Raw genomic sequence first — 19827 nt, 5'->3', positions numbered from 1 at the left:
TACATAAATAAACTAAAAAGAAAAAACATATGATCATGTCAATGGATACAGGAAAAGCTTTTGACAAACTTAATACCCATTCACAGTTTTAAATGGAAAGAAAAACTCTCATAAAAATAGGAATGCAAGATGACTTCCTCAACCTGACAAAGGACATCTACCAAAAATTCTTCTGTTAACATAATATTTCATGATAACAGATTGATTGCTTTTACCCTAAGATGGGGAATAAGGGAAAGATGTCCACTCTCTCTACTTTTGTTCAACATTGTCCTGGAGGTCGTAGCCAGAGAAACAAGACTAGAAAAAGAAAGAAAAGACACACAGATTGGAAAGGAAGTAAAATGGTCTTTTTACACAGATAATGATCATGCTTGTAGAAAATCCTGAGGAAGCTATCAAAAACCTATTAAAACTGATAAGTGAGTGTAGCAGAGGCACAGGATACAAAGTCAATACACAAAATCAATTATTTCTATATACTAACAACAAGCAATTGTACATTGAAAAAATAGCATTTACAGTAGCATCAAATAATATTAAAAACTTGGAAATAAATTTAACAAAACAAATACAAGGCCTATATACTGAAAACTATACAATATTACTACTGAAGAAATTAAAGTAAACCAAAATAAATGGAGACATAGGCCATGTTTATGAATCAGAAGACTAGATGTTGTTAAGATATCAGTTCTCTCCAAGTTGATCTATGGATTAAATGTAATCACAATCAAAATCCTCATAAGCTCTTTAATAGATATTAAAAATCTTACTCTAAAAGTTATAGGGAAATGCAAAGAACCTACAATTGCCAAAACAATTCTGAAAAATAAGAACAAAGGTTAAAAATACAAAATTAGCTGGGCGTGGTGGCGCATGCCTGTAATCCCAGCTACTCCGGAGGCTGAGGCAGGAGAACAGCTTGAACCCAGGAGGCAGAGGTTGCTGTGAGCTGAGATCGCGCCACTGCACTCCAGCCTGGGCAACAAAAGCAAAACTCCGTCTCAAAAAAAAAAAAAAAAAAAAAAAAGGTGGATTTAACCTACCTAATTTCAATATTTACTATATAGTAATAGTAATTAAGACAGTGTGATATTGGTAAAAGGACAGACATATCAGTCAATGGAACAAAATAGAGAGTCAAAAATAGATTCACCCTGTTGACAAAGGTACCAAGGTAATTCCACGCAGATAGTCTTTTCAACAAATAGTGTTGGGACAATTAGATATCCACAAGGAAAAAGTATGAACCTAGACACACACAAAGTAACTTAAATATTAAGAATTAAAATGAAAAGACTTCTGAAAGAAAACAGAGGAGAAAATCTTTGTGACTTTAAGTTAGGCAAGTCTTCTTAGATAAGACACAGAAAGCAAAAACCATATCATAAACAGATAAAATGGATGTCATCAATATTGAAAACTTCTGTTTTTTGACTTTGTTTAAAAAAGGAAAAGTCACTGGGTGCGGTGGCTCACGCCTGTAATCCCAGCACTTTGGGAGGCCGAGGCGGGCAGATCACGAGGTCAGGAGATCGAGACAATCCTGGCTAACACAGTGAAACCCCGTCTCTACTAAAAATACAAAAAATTAGCTGGGCACAGTGGCGGGCACCTGTAGTCCCAGCTACTCGGGAGGCTGAGGCAGGAGAATGGCGTGAACCCAGGAGGCGGAGCTCGCAGTGAGCCGAGATAGCGCCACTGCAGTCCGGCCTGGGCGAAAGAGCGAGACACCATCTCAACCAAAAAAAAAAAAAAAAAAAAGGAAAAGTCAAACCACAGACAGAGAGAAAATGTTTGTTTGCAAAATATGTATCTGATAAAGGACTTGTATGCAGAATATGTAATTACATATTGCTACTCATTAGTAAGACAATCCATTTAATAAAAGGCAGGAAACGAGAGACTTGAACAGATACATAACAGAAGAAGATATACAAATGGCTGATGAGCACAGTCACAACATCATTAGTCATCAGGGAAGTACAAATTAAAACTATAATAAGATACCACTGCACACCCTCTAGAATGGTCTGATAAACATCAAGTGTTGGAGAAGATATGAAGCAACTGAAACTCTCATGTACTGCTATACAACCCAAAATCCTAGACTTTTACCAAACAGAAATTTTAAAAATATATAAAAACTCATACACAAATGTTCATAGCAGCTTTCTTCATAATACCAAACCTGGCATCCTAAATTTACATCAGTTGGTGAATGCATAAACAAATGGTGGTATATTTATACACTGAAATACTGCAAAGCTATAGAAAGGAATGAACTACTAACAATACACAAGAACATAGATACATTTCAAAAGCATTATGCTAAGTGAAACAATCCAGGCACAAGAAGAATACACATTATACAATTTCATTTATATGAAATTCGAGAAAAAGCAAAACTATTGTAGGTAGACTCATGGTTATCCATGGGATGGGGGAAAGGAATCAGCTAAAAAGGAGTAGAAGGGAACTATTTTGGCTTATGGAAATGTTCTCGATCTTGATTGTGGTTACAATCTTGGTGGTGGTTACGTAACTATATATATTCGTTAAAATCACCAAACTCGGCCGGGCGCGGTGGCTCAAGCCTGTAATCCCAGCACTTTGGGAGGCCGAGGCAGGTGGATCACGAGGTCAGGAGATCGAGACTATCCTGGCTAACACGGTGAAACCCCGTCTCTACTAAAAAATACAAAAACCTAGCCAGGCGAGGTGGCGGGCGCCTGTAGTTCCAGCTACTTGGGAGGCTGAGGCAGGAGAATGGCGTGAACCCGGGAGGCGGAGCTTGCAGTGAGCCGAGATCACGCCACTGCACTCCAGCCTGGGAGACACAGCGAGACTCCGTCTCAAAAAAAAAAAAAAAAAAAATCACCAAACTCTATACTGAAAATGATTGGAAATGATTGGGTTTTATTATTTATTAATTATACCTCCATAAAGCAGATTGTTTTTATCTTTTATTTTTATTTTATTCCAATAGTTTTTGGGGAACAGGTGGGTTTTCGTTACATGGATAAGTCCTTTAGTGGTGATTTCTGAGATTTTGATGCACCTGTCAACCGAGCAATGTCCACTGTACCCAGTGTGTAGTCTTTTATCCCTGATCCACCTCTCACTCTTCCCCCTGAGTACCCAAAGTCCATTATATCATTCTTCTGACTTTATGGCCTCATAAAAGCTGATTGTTTTTAAATACACACATACACACATAAAAGAGAACTTCCAATGACAGGAAGTGTTCAAGAATACTCTATTTCGTAAAGACAGAATCATAAAACCAACAGAGGTATTGTTGAATGGATTCTTGTGGTCTATAAATACCTCCATGGACACTCAGGTTAGCAACCTGTTGGGCTTTAAGTGGGACAATAGCATCATCACAACAGTCAGCCTAGAGAAGTTTACATCCCAAGTTGTGTCAGTATCAAGTCCCTATCAATAGCAACTCAGGCTTTGTGAGGTCTAGCTGGCTAGAAATTTCCCACTTGGGCTTGTCCGTGCAACATTGTATAATATTCTTAGCACCATCTGGCTAGTCCATTTAGGCAACAACATCTTCAAGACTTCTTTTCCTCCTCCTTCTAAACCTTGCTTTCAGAAAAGGATTAGAAACTCTTCCAATCGCAAAATGATTGCTAAAACTAAATATATTACCCCTTCCAATGGTATTTTTTGGTTAGCCAGGATAGAGCTATAAGCGAAAAATATATTTCCAGTGTTACAATTTAAGGTACAGTGAGCAAGGGAAGGCATATACTTTTTGAATGCAAGAAACTTCTTCCCAATGCCCCTGAAATTGCATCATTTAAGTAACTGTCTCTTCCATATAAAAAGTCACAACAATTTCTCTCTGAGTCCCAGAACTTTGAAGCCTTTTCAAACTTTCCTTCTTTTGGTATCTATGAGGAATACATTTTTGAAGATTGGTCTTGGTGTCTTTCAGGAACCAACACAATGGAGAGGGAAGAGAGTGAACAGACCAAAAAAAGGTAAATCCTGACCCTGAGACATTGATGAGAGAGGTATAATCCCCAGAGTGCCTGTTATTTGAATAGGCTTATGCCTAAGGCATGTTGAGACCTCAACAAACCTGAACTAATAGAGAGGGAGAGGAAAATAAGACTAGTTAAGACCTAGAAGAAAATAACCTGTTAATGGATGACAGGGTATCCAATGCACAATGCCCAGAAAGCATGACAAGCTCCGTCATGGTCAAGCAAAAGTCAATACCAAAGATTTCAGAGGTGGTGAACCTGGGCTGCATCTTGTCTGCCACAGTAACCCCAGTACCTAGCACAGTGCCTAGATTAGTGGGCATCCTACATGCGTGGAATGAAAAAATGAAGAAGTGGGGAATGATAATATGTTTGCTTCAGCCTGAGCATCTTAGTATTTGCTATGACCCTGTTTAGATGTTCGTCTGCTACTTCTTTACCTCATTCTTCAGATCTTGCCTCAAGCAACACTTTCTTAAAAACTGTTTCCCAAACTAGAAAATGTCCACTTGTTACAGTGTCATGTGGATCCCTTGGCTTTTTCTTAATAACACCAGATTATGCTTAAATATTTGTGTAATTATCTTATTAAACTCTATAAACTAGACTAAACTAAATTCTATGAAGAGCAGAGACCATACCAGTTAAGCTCATCATTGTGCTGCTAGCACTTAGCATGGTGCCTGGCATATAGCAGGTTCTCAATAAATGCTTATTGAAAGAATGATTGATGCATGATGAATACATAAAAGTTCTTGGTGATCAGTCCTTTCACAATGTGAAAGATAGTCTGTAACTCTAGCCCTCCTGAGAAATTAAGCTCTCAGGAATATTAAGACTCTGACTGCATACCCATAGGATCAAAGCAACCCTTAGTCACAAGCCTGGTTTCAGAGACAGGGTCATAACCCCCAGGGTGCACAGACAACCAAGAGAGCCCAGCACTAATCCAGATATACCAGCCACTGTGATTCTAGCAACAAGACTAATAATTCCGGGCACCCCTGGACAATGAGAAAGGGTGCTGAAATCCTGCCTACCCTGTCAGATTCAGTTTCAGAAATGGTCTGGAAGAGCCTGAAGAGGGCAGGCAGCAGAGAATCAGCAGAGGGCATGGGAAGGGCCAGGCAGAAATAAACAGTAGTTGTTGATGCATAGACAACAGTGTAGACCATGGTTATTTTCTCTTGCCTTCTCCACCTTTCTCTTCAATAGTTCGTTTCTCCTCATTGCTGTTCCAATGGCAACCTCTATTGTGCCCTATCATTGAAATCTAGAAAAAGAAAGTAGCTCAACTGTGAAATATCACCTAATCTTTTCTTCTATTTTTTCCAGAGAAAAAATTAATGTACCTGAAAGATCTGATGAAGCCCAATGTGTTTTTAAAAGTTTGAAGACACCTTCATGCGACAAAAGTGATACACGTTTTTAATTAAAGAGTAAAGCCCATACAAGTATTCATTCTTTCTACCCTTTCCTTTGTAAGTTTCTGGGCAACCTTTTTTATTTCTTCCAGAAGGCAAAAAGACATTACCATCAGTAATAAGGGGGCTCCAGGACTCCCCCTAAGTGGAATAGCCTCTCTGTAACTCCAGCTCTGCTCAGTATGCCAAGAGCAGAATAATTCTCTTATTGCTTCTTTTCACTTCAGAGCACAGTTATGGGCCAAGCCCAGCTTAATGGTTCATGACCCGGAAATAAAATTTAGGACCAATACCTCCTCCAGATCAGATTCTTCTCTTAATTTCATAGATTGTATTTTTTTAAATAGAACTCTCAATTTCTGGAAAACTGCCTTTTATCTGCCCAGATTTCTAAGCTGGTGCCCCACTGAATCTTGTGTACCTGTGACTAAACAACTACCTCCTCAGTCTTGGTGGGAGTTATGTATTTAAGACCTTATGTTGTTAATATTTTGAAACATGGAGATCTATGTACTGTAATAGTGTGATTACTACGCTCTAGAGAAAAGTCTACCCCTGCTAAGGAGTTCTCATCCCTCTGTCAGGGTCAGTAAGGAAAATGGTGGCCTAGGGTACAGGCAACAATAAGCAGACCAATCTAAATTTGGGGAAATTAGGAGAGGCAGAGACAGAACCTGGAGCCACTTCTATCTGGGCTGTTGGCTAATACTGAGGAGGCTTGCCCTGCCCAACAAGCCCTAGTGGAGAGAACTGAATAAACAGGGAAGTGCTGGAGCTTGTGAACCCTGTTTCTCTTGAAGAACTGACCAGTGAGATGGCCTGGGGAAGCTGTGAAAGAACCAAAACAGATCACAATACTCAAAAGAGAGAGAGAAAAAAAGTGAGATCTTGATCCACAGAAATACATGAAATGTCTGGTCTGTCCACCCCATCAACAAGTCTTGAAACAAGCAACAGATGAACAGTCTGTCCAAATGGACTTAAGATAGACAGCAGTTTCCCTGGTATTCAGGGAGGGGTTTTGGTGATACCCAAGTTATTGGGATGTCATCTTCCTGGAAGCATAGCTGGGGAGGGAGAGCCATCATCTTGATAATGGGATGAATGGAAGGAGGCTTAGGACTTTCCACTCCTGGCTGAGAGAGGAAGAGCTGCAATGGAATTAGGAAGACCAAGATGGAGATCACCCAGGGGCTTACTTAGCCTACAGATGTCCTACAGGAACATGGGCTGGCCCAGCACAGAGCTAGCAAATTTGAGTTGGATGATTGTTTTTGCTCAAGGCAACCAGAGGAAAATTGCATACAGAGACGGATATACCGGGAGAAACGACTTTGGAAACCTGGCTCTAAGGTGGGATCAGTAAGGGATGCGGCAGTCTCTGTCCAAACCTAAAGAGAACTCTGGGGGGGCCTGAGCCACAAAAAATGTTCCTTTGTTTTATGTAAACAACCTTCAAGGGTTGTAGACTGCCATGCTAGATAAGCTTGTCCATGTAATATTCCCGTGTGTGTACCCTGCCCCTGCCTTGATTAGACTCCTAGCACCTGGCTAATTTCTAACATGTTTTGTGCAGCACAGTTTTTAATAAATGCTTGTTACATTCATTTAAAAGTCTACATTTTCTGCTTTGGCTTCAAGAGTACTACTCAACCCTTGTGGTCTGATATTCCCCACTCTGTCCTCTGAATGTACTTCCTTTCTCTTTACATCTGTATGGCTAGAAGCCTCTGACGCATGCTATATCTTCTCCTCCTCTCTTTCCACTACCATTATTTGAGAAAGGAGGCTTGTATACTTCTATATGTTTATCTCAGTAATGAGTCAGAAAAAAATCAAGTAAGAATGGTTGTTTTTGAGGACAACTAAGAAATCTGGAATAAGGAAGGGAAGCTTACTTTTGAGTTTGTAACCTGTAATGTGTAACTTTTAAATTATATGCTTATATGTACACTAAACAAAAGTTTAATGTAAAAATATTCCTTGAAAACACCATGATTATAAAATAAGTGCATATATACATACAGCATGTGAGAGGAGCCAGGAAAATTCTGGACAAAAGAAAATGACCTAGACTCTGTGAGGGCAGGAATGTGTTTAATTTCTCACCAATGGATCCCAGGTACCTAAGATAGTTGTCTATCCTATTGTCCATCTTTTTGTCTTTTGTTCTATTTCTTAAAGATTTCCTCAACTTCATCTTCTAACTTCTGTTGTATTTTTATTTCTGCTATCATGTATTCTTTTCAGAATTCTTTTTTCTTCTCTCAAAACATATCTGTTTAAAGATTGAATGAAATATTAACATGCCCTATGGTGAGAACATCCCTCCTTCGTATATTAAATTCGCTAAACTACTGTATTCTAAGACTAGGGGAAAGAAAAAGGAGGTGGAAAGAGGTCATTAGGCAGAATAGTACTAGCTAACGTTATTTCACATTTACCATATACCAGTCGCTCATCTAAACCTTTAAACTCATTATCCTGTTTAATCCTCACAATGACCCTGTGACATAGGTAATGGAATATTATGCCCATTATGCTGATGAGAAAATCTAAACACAGAGATGAGTCAGAGTAATTTACCCAACACTGTTAACTTTGTAAGTGGCAGAGCTCAGTAACAGGCAGAGGTTGGAAGAGTTTGGAGGGCTCAGAAGAAGACAGGAAGATGTGGGAAAGTTTGGAACGTCCTAGAGACTTGTTGAAATGCTGATAGTAATATGGACAATGAAATACAGGCTGAGGTGGTCTCAGATAGAGAAGAGGAACTTGCTGGGAACTGGAATAAAGGTGACTCTTGCTATGTTTTAGCAAAGACATTAGTAGCATTTTGTCCCTGCCCTAGAGATTTGTGGAACTTTGAACTTGAGAGAGATGATTTAGGGTATCTGGCAGAAGAAATTTCTAAGCAGCAAAGCATTCAACATGTAACTTCTGTGCTGTTAAAAGCACTCAGTTTTATGTATTCCCAAAAATATGGTTGGGAATTGGAACTTATGTTTAAAAGTTTGGAAAATTTTGGAGCCTGACGATATGATAGAAAAGAAAACCAATTTTCTGAGGAGAAATTCAAGCCAGCTGCAGAGATTTGCATAAGTAACAAAGAGCCAAATGCTAATTGCCAAGACAATGGGAAAATGTCTCCAGGGCATGTCAGAAGTCTTCACAGCAGCCCTTCTCATCACAGGCCAAGAGGCTTAGGAGGGAAAAATGGTTTCCTGGGCCAGGCCCAAGGCATTGCTGCTTTGTGCAGTTTCAGTACTTGGTGCCCTGCATCCCAGCCATGGCTAAAAGAGGCCAAGATGCAGTTCAGGTCATGCCTTCAGAGGGTGCAAGCCCCGAATTTTGGCAGCTTCAGCACAGTGAGCCTGCAAGTCAAGAATTGAGGTTTGGGAACCTTGCCATAGATTTCAGAGGATGTATGGGAACACCTGGATGTCCAGGCCAAAGTTTGCTGCAGTGGTAGGGCTCTCATGGAGAACCTCTGCAAGGGCAGTGCAGAAGGGAAATGTGGGGTTGGACCTCCCACACAGAGTCCCCACTGGGGCACTGCCTAGTGGAGCTATGAGAAGAGGGCCACCATCATCCAGACCCCAGAATTGTAGGTCCACCAACAGCTTGCACCATGCACCTGGAAAAGTCACCAAAACTCAATGCCAGCCCATGAAGGAAGCCAGGAGGGGGCTGTACCCTGCAAAGCCACAGGGGCTGAGCTGCCCAAGGCCATGGGAGCCCACTTCTTGCATCAGCATGACCTGGATATGAGAGATGGAGTCAAAGGAGAAAATTTTGGAGCTTTAAGATTTCACTGCCCCACTGGATTTTGGACTTGCATGGGGCCTGTAGCCCCTTTGTTTTGGCGAATTTCTCCCATTTGGAATGGGTGTATTTACCCAATGCCTGTATGCCCATTGTATATAGGAAGTTACTAACTTTCTTTTGATTTTACAGGCTCATAGGCAGAAGGTACTTGCCTTGTCTCAGATGAGACTTTGGGACTTGGACTTTTGGGTTAATGCTGGAATGAGTTAAGACTTTGGAGGACTGTTGGAAAGGCATGTTTCGAAATGTAAGGACATGAGATTTGGGAGGAGCCAGGGGTGAAATTATATGGTTTGGCTGTGTCCCCACCCAAATCTCATCTTGAATTGTAGTTCCCATAATCTCCATGTGTTGTGGGAGGGACCCAGTGGGAGGTAATTGAATCGTGTGGGCAGTTACCCCCATGCTGCTGTTCTCATGACAGTGAGTGAGTTCTCATGAGATGTGATGGTTTTATAAGAAGCTTTTCTGCCTTTTGCTTGGCACTTCTGCTTCCTATCATCCTGTGAAAGAGGATATGTTTGCTTCCCGTTCCACCATGATTGTAAGTTTCCTGAGGCCTCATCAGCCCTGCTGAACTGTGAGTCAATTAAACCTCCTTCCTTTATAAATTAGCCAGTTTTGGGTGTGTCTTTGTTAGCAGTGTGAGAAGGAACTAATAAATACATTAACCTAGGCTTGAAAGCAAAGAGTCATCTCTGATGACTGCATTCAACCTTTCCCTCAGCACCCACTGCTCACTCCTTCCCTCCTGTCTCATTCTGTTATCAGTCATCACCAGGCCCGGAAAGCATCCTCCCACTTTCACATCCACCTCTTCTTTTCTCATTCAGGACCTTATTTATTCATACCAAGAACATGACAGTCACTTCCCAACTGATCCCAGTCTCCTGTCTCTCTTACCCTGCATTCTGTCTAACATGCCAAGGGAAACAAGAAGGTAAATAGTGAAAAGAAGGTCTCCCTCACATTCCCTTTCCCTAGCCACACAACTTTGATCTCCAGCTTCCTGGGTATCCATTCGTAGTCACACTATGCCTATATTATAAGTGTGTGTACACACACATGCACATATTCCCCTTATTCAGGCAGATTTGGTTTTAATTTACACCACAGTCTAAAGAAATCAGAATACTCTTGCTAGGATGATTGACATCAGTTTTCAGTGTAATCCTTCATATTAAAAACATACATCTGTATGTATAAGTTTTCATTCTCACCAACATTCTAGCATTATTGTGGATCTTATAATAAAAGTGAGATTCCATTGGATTTTACTATGTCTACCTGCTCACTTCAGAAGAAAAGATACTTACAGATGCAGAATCCTTCACTGTCCTTAGACATAAAGTTTCAAACCTGCTCCAATCTGAACAAGTTACACCCTAGGTCTGGTAAGCAACAGTTACCCTGAAGGGATCTCCCAATTCCTATGTCTATATAGTTGTCTTTCTTGATTTACCCCCTCACTTTGGTGGTGCATATCCTTCAGTAGCTTGCTCCAGTAGCTTTCTGAGAAAGGATCTGTGGGAAATATATTTAATGAAATTTTATGTGTCTGAAAATGTCTTTATCTTACCTTCCTGCTTAACTATTAATAATAATTTTCCTTTGTATAAAAATTTGGATTGGAAATTATTTTCATTGTCCAGTTTCCAGTGTTGCTCTTGAGAAATCTACAAATATTCTGACTCCTTATCTTTTTACATGAAAGCTTTTAGAATCTGCTTAGTGTTCTAAGATTTTGTCATGAAATGCCTGTTTGTCCATTGTGATTAACACTCAAACGGACTTTTCTTCTGGAAACTCATGCCCTTCCCTCCAGGAAAATTTTCCTGAATTATTTCATTGATTATTTTTTCCCCTCTATTTCACTAGTCTCTCATTTTAGAATGTCAGATTCCTGAATGTTGAATCTCCCAGACTGATCCTCCTATTTTCTTATTTTCTCTCCTGTTGTCCATATTTTGTTTTCTGTTCCATTTCCTACAGATTTTCTCAAGTTTATCTTCCAGCCTTTCTGTTGTATTTTTTACTTCTGCTATCATGTTTTATTTTCAGAGTTCTTTTTTGTTTTCTGAATGTTTCTTTTTGCAAGGAACCTGTTCCTAATGGTTGAAATATTATTTCTTAACTCTCTTAGGATATTAACAATTAGGTTGTTTGTTTTTCAAAATTTTATATTCCAAGTTATTTCTTCCTGTTTGTTTGTTTTGATCTATATTATCCATGTTAAAGTAGTCCCCAGCTGTCTGATGATCCTTGATTGTCTGTTCATGATTAAGAGTGAAAAACTAAAAATTTGGAAGATCTGAGTTTATGGATGGGTTTGTCCATTTTAGCTTCATGGTAGAGGGATCTGGAGCAAGACATTTTTAGGAAATCATTTTTAGGTCTTCTTTTTTGAGCTGGTAATTTCAGTATCTTGCATGGAAGGTGGAGGTATAGCTGCTGGTATTTTGGGAGCCAAGTGAGAGAAGAGGGGTGGATATGAGTAGTAATGGAACCTCTGCATTCCTTATTCAGTATGCATAAATTTACTTACTCCATGTGTTTTTAGTATGACAGCCCTATCCTCAAATGTGTGAGACGTCTCTCTATTCAAGCTCTCTGCTTTATCCTCTCCAGAGAACAAGATTCCAAACTTCTGCTGGGGTGGAAAGAGGGAAGTTGCCCAGTGGTGTTGAGTGGGAAAAGGGAGTGCAACTCCAACTGCTGCTCAAAGAACTTTTACAATGCCCCTTATTTTGGCCCTCATCATTCCCTCAACTTTTGCCCTCAATGGATTACCAGTCCTGCCAGTTCCAGAGGCTTCTGAGAATTCTGGGGCATGAATTGGGTTGTTTCTTAGGTTTCCCCACTGTTCTGCCTTTGGTTTCTCACCCTAAGTGTGATTTGGTTTAGGTTTAGTTCCTAAAAAAGCTGCCTCTCACCATCCAGGGTAATCATCCCCCTACCCATCTCTACCTCCTGGACTTATTATTTCAGAGCATTTACACCAGACCAGCTCTTTCCAACCAATAGGAAGCCACAGAAGGTAAAGGTGCTCCATGTATCTACCCCTTTATTTTAGCAGGCATCCTTGTTAACTAAGCCAAACCTCTCATTTCATGAAATCGTATACTTTTAGAACTTAAAAGAAGTCAAACTATCCTTGGCTCTCCTGGAAGATAGGGGCCAGGTATCACAAGAGTTGGGAAGCACGATCTGGAGAGACAGGAAACAGAAAACAACGCTGGCATGCACAAGAATGTGTGGAGTGTTGGAAAAGGTGAAGTAGAATAAAAAAAGAGAAATGCGTGTTTATGTCAAAATTTCTGAATCTTGCTATGCTTTAAGTTTGATAGTATGTAAAAAAATGCTTCTCATTATGTAAACCATTCTCTCTGTCCCTTATACATTTCTTAAGAAATTATTTTCTTGTAAACAGTGCATTAACAAGCACAAAGGATAAAAGGTATGGATCATGAAGGAAATAGAAAAGAGATCAGAATCACTAGTTTTTATATCTTATAAAGAAGCACATAAGATTCCCCACTTCTCAAACTATTTCCTGTTAATCTACACTTTCAATTACAGTGATTAATAAATTATCTTTAGTGGATGAGGAAAAAGGAACATATCTCAGTATTTGTAGGACCCTACACATGTAGGGTCTAAATCAGAATCATACGTTTGGGGGAACCACAGATACCGTGTCTACTAATGATGTCTTCAGAGAAAACTAAGTTCCATCCTGGCACAACTTATGTTTCCTATCCACACATCACAAACACAATGAAGCACTTTTTTTTTATAAACAAGTGTAACTTGACAAACATTTGAGCACTCAGAACTTTTTAAATGACTTTATTGTGAAGCCTTTCAAAAATATACATGAACTTATTTCAGAAAGTGGTCCTCACTTGCAGTAATGCCAGATCAACACTACTTGTAGCATGTGGCAAAGTGGTTTCTATTCCCATGGTCAAATTATAACATTGACTCTGAGATTAAACATTGTGAACTCAGTTTCCTAAATATACCAAGTACAGAGTAAAAAGTCACAAATTGTCCTAACAGTCTATTAGAAATGGAAGAAATTCAGAAAGCAATGAGGAGAACCTTCCCATTGTATGTGGCAGATGAGGGCAGAGAAGGGAGTAATTCACCCAGCACCAAAGAGAGCCATGACTAGAACTCAGGTTCCTGATTTCTCAGTCCAGGGTTCTTCCCACCCCACTGTGCCCCCCTAACCTTCCTGTTAACTGGAAGAGCTGGAAAATGTGTCAACAGAGCATAATGAAGGAAGATTGTGGACTTCAGGTCAGATAGACTTGACACCACTACACTTGACTGTGTGACCTTGCCTTAATTACTTAATCTCTCTGATTTTCAGTTTTCTTATTTGTAAAATAGGGTTAATATCTACCTGCCTTACAGGATCAAGGGCAATCCAAAAGATGAGGATTATACTGTTTAAAAAAGGAAAAGAAAGAAAAATCAAACAGCCACAACAAATAAGCAATTGGGTAGCTTGTTTCAACAGGGTGGGCTTGAGGATGGTGAGTGAGCATTAGTAGTGGGAGGATGGCAACTTCACGTGAGGCTGATGTAGGAGGAGCTATAGCTTGGGCTGTACATGGATTAACAGGTGTGGGCTTGGATTCTTTCATATAACACACCAGAAGTCTTCCAAACACCCTGCTGAAAGCCAGAAATGCTCCTACAACTCCTCGTGCATCAGCCTCACATGAAGTCCCATTCTCAGGATCTCAACTTAGGGACTGAGATGATTCATGGTCTCACCTTATACATGTGGAACTTTTCCATCTTTACCTTCTGAGACCAAAGTCAAGTTCCTGGGACCTCCTTTATCTTTCCTTTCTCAAGATTATTTCCAGACAATCAATAGTATCTACTTCTTTGTGAAGATAACAGGAAGCTCATTCCTTCTAAATATAACATGAAATTCTAAGCAGTTAAGCTGAGAATAAAAAGGACCAAAGGCTCCCAGTCAAGATTTTGGAAAGCCCTTGTCTTGAGGAGCAGCCGTGTAGAGGATGGTTTGTATCGGGGAGGGCTGTGCAAATTGGAGGGAGGGAAACCATTAGGAAACAGACACAGTTAACCTCAACAAGTTTGGCAATTCTAAGGAGTTGAATTAGCAGAAGCCTCCTGAAATTTCTAGATTAGATCCTGGTACCCAAGCTTATTAGACCAGGAGCAGGGCAAGGTAGACTCCATAACAAAAGTAAACTCAAATCAGAGGGAAATAGAAACTAACAGGGGCTGCTTTATTGGAGATGGACCACAAGAGCATTCGGCACTCAAATGATATGGGGAAAAAGAAATCCTAAAATATAATGTTGGAAAAGTTGGATAGCCCAGGCACAGCTAGCAGATTGGAAATAGTATTAGAAATCACAGTTTTTTATTTAGTCACCAGGTTGAAAAGACCCTTTTCTTTAGCATAGACCCAGCACAGGGGTGAGGTAGGGGCTAATTTCTGGTATGAGAGACCAGAGGCACAGAGCATGGAGCAAGAAGCAGGAGCTGATTGCTTTCTGATCACTAACTGCCAAATAATTAAAACATTTTCTTAAATTCATATTTTGCAACCCAGAACATATACCTGAAGCTTATTATTAGAACATGTTAGGGTATAGTTACAATGCTAACTGGCGACACAAACTAGTTACATGCTGTTTCCACCAGTCTATCTGCCACTTTTTAACTACACACATCAAGTATTTGCCCCCAGGCTTCAGGCCTCAACCTCTGTAAGAACAGTTGAGCTGTGTCCACTTGATGGAAAAACAAGTCTATTCCACTTTTTGTTTCAAAAAGTCAACCCATCCAATCAAATAAATTCCTTTACCCTTTAAAAAAAAAAAAAAAAAAAAAACACATTTACTAGTTTTCCTCCAATTTTCAATGTGTTTGTTGAACTCTCTTGGAGTTACAGTCTTGGAGTATTTTTGAGACTCCTGTTATCAATTTAAAAAGAAAAGAAAAGGAAGGAATCCTTTTTAAAAAAAACAATAAATCTTGTTCCTGTGTCCAAACCAGCCATGCATATTAACGTGTGTGACTGTTCTCAGGGTTTAAAATGTTTTAGCTGGGAAAAAAATATATTGTAGAAGACTTAAAGAAACAAGATGGCATAGCAATGAGAATTTTAAGAGTTTTCATTCTCCCTGAGAAATTACTTATATCGAGAACTTATTAGGAGTAGTTTATTTGCAGCAGGAAATACAGGTATGATATAAGAAAACTCTTGATCATCAGGGTCTTAGGCATTAGAAACACTCAGATGCTATGATCCTATACCTAGAAAACCCCATAGTCTCTTCCGAAAGGCTCTGGATCTGATAAACAACTTCAGCAAGATTTCAGGATACAGAATCAATGTATCCAGGGTACAAAGTAACATTTTTATATAGCAATAACATCCTACCTAAGAGACAACTCAAGAATGCAATCCCATTCACAACTGCCACAAAAAGAACATACAGCTAAACCAGGGAAGTGAACAATCTCTACAATGAGAATTACAAAATACTGCTGAAAGAAATCAGAGAAGACACAAACAAATGGAAATATATCACATGCTCATAGATAGGAAGAATTAATATTGTTAAAATGGCCATGCTACCGAAAGCAATTTACAGATTCAATGCTATTCTTATCAAACAACCAATGGCATTTTTCACAGAATTAGAAACATCTATTCTAAAATTCAGATGGTATTCATGCAAGGCAGACGAGCCTCAAATTGGGGCTTATCCTGGGAGAGTCCTTGGCTTTGCTCAGGAAAGAATTCAAAAGTGAGTTGGTGGCTCACACCTGTAATCCCAGCACTTTGGGAGGCCGAGTCGGGAGAATCACGAGGTCAGGAGATCAAAACCATCCTGGCTATGGTGAAACCCAGTCTCTACTAAAAATACAAAAAATTAGCCGGGTGTGGTGGCGGGTGCCTGTAGTTCCAGCTACTTGGGAGGCTGAGGAAGCAGAATGGCGTGAACCCGGGAGGCGGAGCTTGCAGTGAGCTGAGATGGCACCACTGCACTTCAGCCTGGGTGACAGAGCTAGACTCCGTCTCAAAAAAAAAAAAAAAAAAGTGAGTGGTTGGTGGAAGAAAACAACTTTACTGAGGTGGCAGTGTTACAGCTCTGTGACTGCTCCTGCAGAGCAGGGCTACCCCATATGCAGTGTGCTGAGAGCAGCAGCTCAAAGGCAGTTCTGCAGTCATATCTACTTTTAATTACATGCAAATTAAGGGGTGGATTATGCAGAAATTTCTAGAACGAGTGGTAACTTCTGGGTTGTCAGGTTGCTGCCATGAAAAGGGGCAGTAACTTGCAGGTGTTGCCATGGAAATTGTAAGCTGACACAACACACTGGTGGGCATGTCTTATGGAAAACTGCTTGTGCCCCATCCCTGGGGCATTTCTCAACTGAGCTAGTCCTCAATTTGGTCTGATGTCTGAGCCCAGAGTCCAGTCCTGCCTCCTACTTCAGAATCAGAAAGGAGGCCAAATAGCCAAAGTGATCCTAAGCAAAAAGAACAAGGCCAGAGGCATCTCATTACCTGACTTCAAACTATACTACAAGGCTATCATAACCCAAACAGGATGGTACTGTTACAAAAACAGATACATAGACCAATGGAACAGGTAAGAGAACCCAGAAATAAAGCCACACAGCTACAACCATCTGATATTTGACAAAATCAACATTAACAAACAATAGGAAAGGATTCTCTATTCAATAAATGGTGCTAGGATAGCTGGTTAGCCATATGCAGAAGATTGAAACTGGACTCCTGCATTTCACCATATACAAAAATCAACTCAAGATGGATTAAAGATTTAAATGTAAAACATAAAACTATAAAACCCTAGAAAAAAAAACTAGGAAATACTGTTCTGGACATTGTCCCTGGCAAAGACTTCATGATGAAGACTCCAAAAGCAATTACAACAAAAACAAAAACTGGTAAGTGGGTCCTAATTAAACTAAAAAGCTTCTGCACAGTAAAGGAAACTATCAACACAGAAAAGAGACAACCTACAGAATGGGAGAAAATATTTGCAAACCATGCATCTGACAAAGGTCTAATACTCAGAATCTAAAAGGAACTTAAATCAACAGGCAAAAACCAAACAACCCCATTTAAAAGTGGGAAAAGGACATTAATTAACAGACAGTTTTCAAAAGAAGATATACATGTAGCCAACAAGCATATGACAAAATGCTCAGTATCACTAATCATTAGGAAAATGCAAATCAAAACCACAGTGAAATACCGTCTCATACCAGTTATAATGGCTGCTATTAAAAAGCCAAAAAATAACAGATGCTGGCAAGGTTTCAGAGAAAAGGGAACACTTATACACTGCTGGTAGGAGTGTAAATTAGCTCAGCTGCTGTGTAAAGCAGTCTGGAGAGTTCTCAAAGAACTTAAAACAGAACTACCATTCCACCCAGCAATCCTGTTATTGGTTATATACCCAAAGGAATACAAATTGTTCTACCATAAAGATACATGCACACATATGTTCATGACAGTACTATTCACAATTACCAAAGACATGGAATTAATCCAGATGCCCATGAATGATGGACTGAATAAAGAAAATGTAGTAAAGTTGCAAAGACAAAAAACATTTTTATATCTTCTTCTTTTTTTTTTTTAATTTATTTATTATTATTATACTTTAAGTTCTAGGGTACATGTGCATAATGTGCTGGTTTGTTACATATGTATACTTGTGCCTTGTTGGTGTGCTGCACCCATCAACTCGTCATTTACATCAGGTATAACTTCCAATGCAATCCCTCCCCCCTCCCCACTCCCCCCTCCCCATGATAGGCCCCGGTGTGTGATGTTCCCCTTCCTGAGTCCAAGTGATCTCATTGTTCAGTTCCCACCTATGAGTGAGAACATGCGGTGTTTGGTTTTCTGTTCTTGTGATAGTTTGCTAAGAATGATGGTTTCCAGCTGCATCCATGTCCCTACAAAGGACACAAACTCATCCTTTTTGATGGCTGCATAGTATTCCATGGTGTATATGTGCCACATTTTCTTAATCCAATCTGTCACTGATGGACATTTGGGTTGATTCCAAGTCTTTGCTATTGTGAATAGTGCCGCAATAAACATACGTGTGCATGTGTCTTTATAGCAGCATAATTTATAATCCTTTGGGTATATACCCAGTAATGGGATGGCTGGGTCATATGGTACATCTAGTTCTAGATCCTTGAGGAATCGCCATACTGTTTTCCATAATGGTTGAACTAGTTTACAATCCCACCAACAGTGTAAAAGTGTTCCTATTTCTCCACATCCTCTCCAGCACCTGTTGTTTCCTGACTTTTTAATGATCGCCATTCTAACTGGTGTGAGATGGTATCTCATTGTGGTTTTGATTTGCATTTCTCTGATGGCCAGTGATGATGAGCATTTTTTCATGTGTCTGTTGGCTGTATGAATGTCTTCTTTTGAGAAATGTCTGTTCATATCCTTTGCCCACTTTTTGATGGGGTTGTTTGTTTTTTTCTTGTAAATTTGTTGGAGTTCTTTGTAGGTTCTGGATATTAGCCCTTTGTCAGATGAGTAGATTGCAAAAATTTTCTCCCATTCTGTAGGTTGCCTGTTCACTCTGATGGTAGTTTCTTTTGCTGTGCAGAAGCTCTTTAGTTTAATGAGATCCCATTTGTCAATTTTGGTTTTTGCTGCTGTTGCTTTTGGTGTTTTAGACATGAAGTCTTTGCCCACTATGTCCTGAAAGGTACTACCTAGGTTTTCCTCTAGGATTTTTATGGTATTAGGTCTAACATTTAAGTCTCTAATCCATCTTGAATTAATTTTCATATAAGGAGTAAGGAAAGGATCCAGTTTCAGCTTTCTACTTATGGCTAGCCAATTTTCCCAGCACCATTTATTAAATAGGGAATCCTTTCCCCATTTCTTGTTTTTCTCAGGTTTGTCAAAGATCAGATGGCTGTAGATGTGTGGTATTATTTCTGAGGACTCTGTTCTGTTCCATTGGTCTATATCTCTGTTTTGGTACCAGTACCATGCTGTTTTGGTTACTGTAGCCTTGTAGTATAGTTTGAAGTCAGGTAGCGTGATGCCTCCAGCTTTGTTCTTTTGACTTAGGATTGTCTTGGAGATGCGGGCTCTTTTTTGGTTCCATATGAACTTTAAAGCAGTTTTTTTCCAATTCTGTGAAGAAACTCATTGGTAGCTTGATGGGGATGGCATTGAATCTATAAATTACCTTGGGCAGTATGGCCATTTTCACGATATTGATTCTTCCTATCCATGAGCATGGTATGTTCTTCCATTTGTTTGTGTCCTCTTTTATTTCACTGAGCAGTGGTTTGTAGTTCTCCTTGAAGAGGTCCTTTACATCCCTTGTAAGTTGGATTCCTAGGTATTTTATTCTCTTTGAAGCAATTGTGAATGGAAGTTCATTCCTGATTTGGCTCTCTGTTTATCTGTAACTGGTGTATAAGAATGCTTGTGATTTTTGCACATTAATTTTGTATCCTGAGACTTTGCTGAAGTTGCTTATCAG

At 39.6% G+C, this 19827-nt stretch overlaps 2 protein-coding genes across 4 annotated transcripts in view; both read left to right on the top strand.

Annotated features, from left to right (window-relative positions):
• The window catches only part of CD86 (CD86 molecule), a 62276-nt gene extending 55238 nt beyond the window's left edge, over positions 1–7038 (top strand). For all 3 annotated transcript variants that reach the window (XM_050781856.1, XM_050781858.1, XM_050781855.1), the window contains exons 6-7: positions 3956–4001; positions 5343–7038. In XM_050781856.1, coding sequence (XP_050637813.1) covers positions 3956–4001; positions 5343–5439 — 143 coding nt within the window. In that variant the 3' untranslated portion in view covers positions 5440–7038. The remainder of the gene's footprint in view (positions 1–3955; positions 4002–5342) is intronic.
• Positions 1–19827, top strand: part of FAM162A (family with sequence similarity 162 member A) — a 569879-nt gene that overhangs the window by 269054 nt on the left and 280998 nt on the right. The gene's annotated exons all lie outside the window — the stretch shown is intronic.

Source organism: Macaca thibetana, chromosome 2 (assembly GCF_024542745.1).
Source record: "Macaca thibetana thibetana isolate TM-01 chromosome 2, ASM2454274v1, whole genome shotgun sequence".
Lineage (NCBI taxonomy): Eukaryota > Metazoa > Chordata > Mammalia > Primates > Cercopithecidae > Macaca > Macaca thibetana.
This window is presented reverse-complemented; position numbering and strand designations above follow the sequence as displayed.